The sequence below is a fragment of the Pundamilia nyererei genome, unplaced genomic scaffold (assembly GCF_000239375.1).
Source record: "Pundamilia nyererei isolate P.nyererei 1_Seehausen unplaced genomic scaffold, PunNye1.0 scaffold00029, whole genome shotgun sequence".
NCBI lineage: Eukaryota > Metazoa > Chordata > Actinopteri > Cichliformes > Cichlidae > Pundamilia > Pundamilia nyererei.
In genome coordinates, this window is record NW_005187430.1 from 1,902,447 (window position 1) to 1,908,044 (window position 5,598).

At 35.8% G+C, this 5,598-nt stretch overlaps 1 protein-coding gene across 1 annotated transcript in view; it reads left to right on the plus strand.

Annotated features, from left to right (window-relative positions):
* Positions 1-5,598, plus strand: part of kcnh5b (potassium voltage-gated channel, subfamily H (eag-related), member 5b) — a 190,369-nt gene that overhangs the window by 47,900 nt on the left and 136,871 nt on the right. Inside the window, exons 7-8 of the mRNA XM_005728589.1 lie at positions 3,731-3,888; positions 4,926-5,197. Of these exons, the coding sequence (XP_005728646.1) occupies positions 3,731-3,888; positions 4,926-5,197 (430 nt within the window). The remainder of the gene's footprint in view (positions 1-3,730; positions 3,889-4,925; positions 5,198-5,598) is intronic.

Genomic DNA, 5,598 nt, shown 5'->3' on the forward strand with positions numbered 1-5,598 from the left:
CTTTCGAGCCTATACAGCTTGGAGTAAGACAACATGCATGAAGAGGATGATGTGGACAAAATACTCATTTGCCTAATAATTCTGCACTCCCTGTAATGTAGTAGTACACTGAAAAAATAACCTATTGGATTGACATGAAAAAATCTGTACAGTACATCGGTTGCAGGAAGTAAAGTTATGTTTAGTCAACTTTATGTTTTTTATAACTGCACAACTTTTACATGTTAAATTAACAAGTTATCAAGTTTGTCAATTTATCTCATGTTAATATAGCACAAAAATGTTTGTTCACATTTAAACTTTTTTTTTTTAAGGTTGAGTGTATTTAGTTACCTTATGTTAAACCGATATAATTCTTTCATTTTAATGTATGTGTTTGTCTTGATAATCAAAAATTACAAATATCTGTTGGTCTATCAGCTAGTAGACCTGATGTCCTCTGGTTTGTCATGGGCATCTGTGTTTGGAGTGTTCATCATTCTCACAGTCTCCTCAGTGCTGTGAAATGAGCAGTTTCTGCTCTGCATCAAACCAAAGCTGAGGAACCTGTAAGATTCTGGGCCAAAATATCCTTTAGCTGGATGAACTGGATGAGTCTAGGGAAGTCAGTATGTAGGGAAGGCACACCCACAGCACTCTGTCCTCTGAAGAGAAGAGAAGTAGTTTCCTAAAAGCACACTGTAAAAAAAATCCTAATATAAAAGTATTTTACTGTGTATTTTACAGTTTTGTACTGTTCTTCTAGAATATCATTAAATTCACATAAATAGACTGTGATTTCACATTTCAAATGTAAATTACCGTAAAATCACTGCAATGTAATAAAACATAATTTTCTTGTTTTTTAAATGTATTTGTCTGTATATATGCATATTTAGATTGTTAAAATACATTCACAAATGCATCATAATTTCACAAATATTTGTCTGTTATTTGAAAGATTGAACTGTTAAATTCAAATGTAGTGCTATGGAAAAATATATAAAATGAACTTTTTTTACATCAAATAATAATAATAATTATTGCTTTTGAGGGCGATCGTGGCTCAAGAGTTGGCAGCTCGCCTTGTAATCAGAAGGTTGCCAGTTCGAGCCCCGGCTTGGACACTCTCGGTCGTTGTGTCCTTGGGCAAGACGCTTCACCTACCACCTACTGGTGATGGCCAGAGGGGAATTATAACGGGGAATTGTAAAGCGCTTTGAGGGGTCTCAAAGAGCGCAATATGAATGCAATCCGTTATTATTTCAACCAACTGTTAACTGTATATTTCTGTACATTTAAGTATTATTATTATTCATATTGCCGCATTCATTGACCTTGTTTATAGGTAAGTTCATTGTTTAATCACATTAAATTGTTCCTAATTGAATGTTTAAAAGCACTTGAAAAAGGCAAAATCCCATGTAAAATTAGGGCAACAAACTGTATTGTCATTACTGGAAATAACCGTATTTTTATGAGTAAGTTATTTTCTGTTATTTTACGGTATTATTTTGGCGCCCCAGCTGCCGGAATATTACTGTTTTTTTAAGATGTTTTTTCTAACAGTGCATATCCATAAACTGAAGCTTGACATTGGTGTTAAGGCTGAAGTGTTTTAGTCTCTCTTTGTAAGTGCTGTAACAGATCCAGGAGTCCATCTTCAACTCTGTCTATAGTCCATCTCTGGTCCTTGAAGTCTTCATGGATCAGATATTGAGCAACACTGCATGTCTTCATCTGTTTAAGAGATTAAAATGATTGTTGCATATACTTCATATTAGGAACACGGTTATTTTTGCTGTATTTTCATCCACATACTGATGAGGGGGAGAGAAAAAAAAAAACTACTGTCATCGTCATCATCATCGAGCATTTTTTATAAACACCAAAAAATGTGATTTAACCCGCTGGAGTCAATGCCTGCGACAATGTGTCCAAATCACATGACCTATTTAACGTAGCAACAGGACACAGTCTCGCTGACTCTCCATTTGGACAGTTGACAGCCAAGTAAAACCAGAGCTATGATAAATATTTTGCACCATCCTTTTTCAGAATACTGTCGTCACATTTAGTGCAGGAAGAAACGGTGAAAAAACAGATTTTCTAAGACAAGAGCTTACAACCTGAAAGTGCTTGCGAGTAAAATAACCCCTCACCAAAAAACACCCATGTCAATCAATCAGAAAATAAGATGGCAACAAGTTGTTGTTGTTGTTGTGTAGTTAGTGCATAGGCTTGTTGTTCCTTATTGCTTTATGTGCTAACATAAGTAATTTTATTTCAGGTACCTGTGATATCTAAAGCAGCATTTCATGTCAACAAATAAATTAAAGGGAGTAAATGAAAAAAATGACTAAATACTGAAATCGTATGTAGATCAGTCAAAGCGAAACAGTCTACAAAAGCTTTGAGCAGAGAAACATCCACAGACATACTCAGAGCTATAATATATTTTCAGGGCTTGTAAACAGGATACAAAACATTGGGATAATTTTTACATTGAAGCTTGGGTCAGTGTAACTAAGTGTAACTTATTACTAAACTAATAGTAATAAAAATACTTTTTAGAAAAAGAATAAAAAACAAATCTATGGAGAAATAAGCATCCCAAACATATGTTTCAACCAGCCTTAGTTCAATATTATAGTTTGTCTTTGGGATGCACAAAAAGATAGAGATCCTAGTGTTTCTGTGTATGAAAAGTAACATGTAGTAATCCAAATGGTCAAACACCGGAGAACCAGTTCAGTGTATCGTTTTATCAAGCGTTTACCAGCATCTAATTTTCTGCTTTACTGACAAATTTTGAAAAACATTTACAATCATTAATCTTAAATGTGATTCTCTATTTAAATTCTTGGCTGATTTAGGTTCCTAATTGTGTTGTGAAAGATAATGATGGATTATAGAGGCTAATAACTATGTTTTCTCTGTGTTTTTCTCAGTTTTGCTGGTTTTCCCCCCGTTGAGCTTTGAGCTGCATAACAATTTATTTCTAAATGACAAAATGTCATTTAGCTGTAATTTTGATGGATGCTGAAGTGCGGCTTAGAACATAATAGTCTCTCTTGTTTTGCTGCAAATCGCTTGACCATATCTGCCAGTTTCTCTATCAAGAAAATGAATACAAACATGGTAGCTGCTTAATGATATATATTGTAAAGTAATGAAAATTGGGCTTGCTGTTATGAATAGGAACACCTCAATACCTTTACTACTTGATGTGGTTGTAAAGACGCGTCTTATTTGTTGCACATATCCTAATTTGGGTAGTTCAAGTCTTGATAGTAGGGTTATTTTTGTAGTCGTGAACATAAAGCACTTTTTGAATGAAACAATTAACTTGCAGGTAAACTAAAAACAACAAAAGCACACTGTAATTAGAGTTTTCTTTATTCCATAATTCATTTTCCCTTGTGCAGCTCTTATGTAAGCACATAAAAGGTCTCTAACAAACTTTTTCAAAAGTTTTAATTGCTGCTGTGGGCGGCTCTGATTTTCTGCCTGTTTTGATTACATGTAAAAGTATTGTTGCAACAAAATATCAGTCTCAACATTTCTACACGTGTTTCAGGGTTTCATTTTCCCCCGTTGTGATGACACTGTTCAGACAGATTTGACATAGATGCAACTTATAATAACCAATTTCTCTCTTTTCGTACTCGTCCCGCTCCTTCCCCATACCTTCCTACATTTCTAATATTTCTTTTTTTCCCTTTTCCTTCCTCCTTTCACTGCTGCTCAGGGCATCAGTAGCCTGTTCAGCTCTCTGAAGGTGGTCCGCCTGCTGCGTCTGGGCCGGGTGGCCAGAAAACTGGACCACTACCTGGAGTATGGTGCTGCTGTTCTGGTCCTCCTGGTCTGCGTGTTTGGACTGGTGGCCCACTGGCTTGCCTGCATCTGGTACACTGTGTTTGAAATGATTTCAAAAGTCAAGCATGCTCATTGCTTCCTTGTCCCTATCTGTGTTTTAAAAATCATACACTGCTGTTCTGCTTTGTTTAGTTTCTTCCACATGATATTGAATAATATGCTAATTTAATTTGCCCAATAGCAAGATTAGGGGAACAGTTCCCACATGAAAGCACAGAAACCCACTTCAAATCGTTCCTTAATTTCACATAATCATGAACATTTAACACAACAATATTTTTCTAACGTATTGCTCACTGAAATGTAGTCCATGGTCATTTTTGTACATTTCTTGTATTCTTGTAAGACACTCAAATTACTTAGTTAAATACTTCTAATGTATACTTCCAAAGGTGCATTAGTTTATTTTTATTAAGATTAAAGTGAACAGTCCATAAACACACCTAAAGTCTGTCATATGATAAAGGATGAACGATTTCAATAACCGTAATGAATATTTACTGAAGTTGTTTATTCACTACTGTAAGCAAATAAGAAAAGTGTCAGATTTTATGCGCCCAATTAATGAAGGGAATAAAAACGGTTTACATATTTTTTAAAGAGTTTTCCCTTCATCTAAATCATAGTTGTGATTGCTTCTGTAATGAAACAGTTCTTTCCTGCATTATGTTGTCTGTCATTTTCTTTAAAGCCTACTATGTTTGCACATTAAACCTGTAATGTTGAACTGCCTCATGCTTTAAATTTGGGTTGGGCAGCATTTTTTTAACCAGAGCACCACATTGTCTTACATAAAGTAAGCGAATGGCCAACAGGATAACTAAATTGATACATATAAATGTATTTGAAAGAAGACGGTGATATTTAAGCACATTTACAGATTTGTTGAAATCAGCTTTCATAGAATATAATCTCTCATTTAGTCAAGGCTGCTGAAAGTAAATGGGGAAGAAGATATTTTATTCAAATCTCAATCTAATTGTTCAGTTGCCAGACTAGCTGAATGTACTTAAACTACTTAAACTAGGTACTTAAATGTATTCAAATTCTGATTTTGTCCCAAACAGGTACAGCATCGGAGACTACGAAGTTATCGATGAAGCCACCAACACCATCAAGATGGACAGTTGGCTTTATCAGCTGGCTATCAGCATTGGATCGCCTTACCAATACAACGCCAGCGGTTCTGGAGAATGGGAGGGCGGCCCTGGCAAAGATTCTCTGTACATCACGTCCCTGTATTTCACCATGACCAGTTTGACGACCATTGGATTTGGAAACATTGCCCCCACCACAGACGGAGAGAAGATCTTTTCTGTGGCCATGATGATGGTGGGATGTAAGTACAAGCTATGTGTTGTTTGGGCTTTTTGGTGATTTTCACAGGGCAAACGGGTATTGGCTGATGTTTTGGCCAGTGAAATGGTACTGGAGGCCATTTCCACCCAGTAGTTGTCCTCTGTGGCTGTAATATTCTTTGCAGACATTAAAGTTGTCTGAAGGAACGCTCGTGATGGAGCTTTGATATGTGCTGACATAACGTGGTGTTTGAAAGGTTCAGGTGTTGTTAGTTAGTCAGTCCAATGCTTTATTTCTACGCTAGTAATTTTAATGATTAAAGATATAGTTGAACACTTAAGACATCCAAGAGGTAATTACTAATGAATTTACTGACAGCTAAATCAGGTTGAAAATTCTTGTTGCACAGTCATTTGTGCAATCACACTCAGAATTCACAAT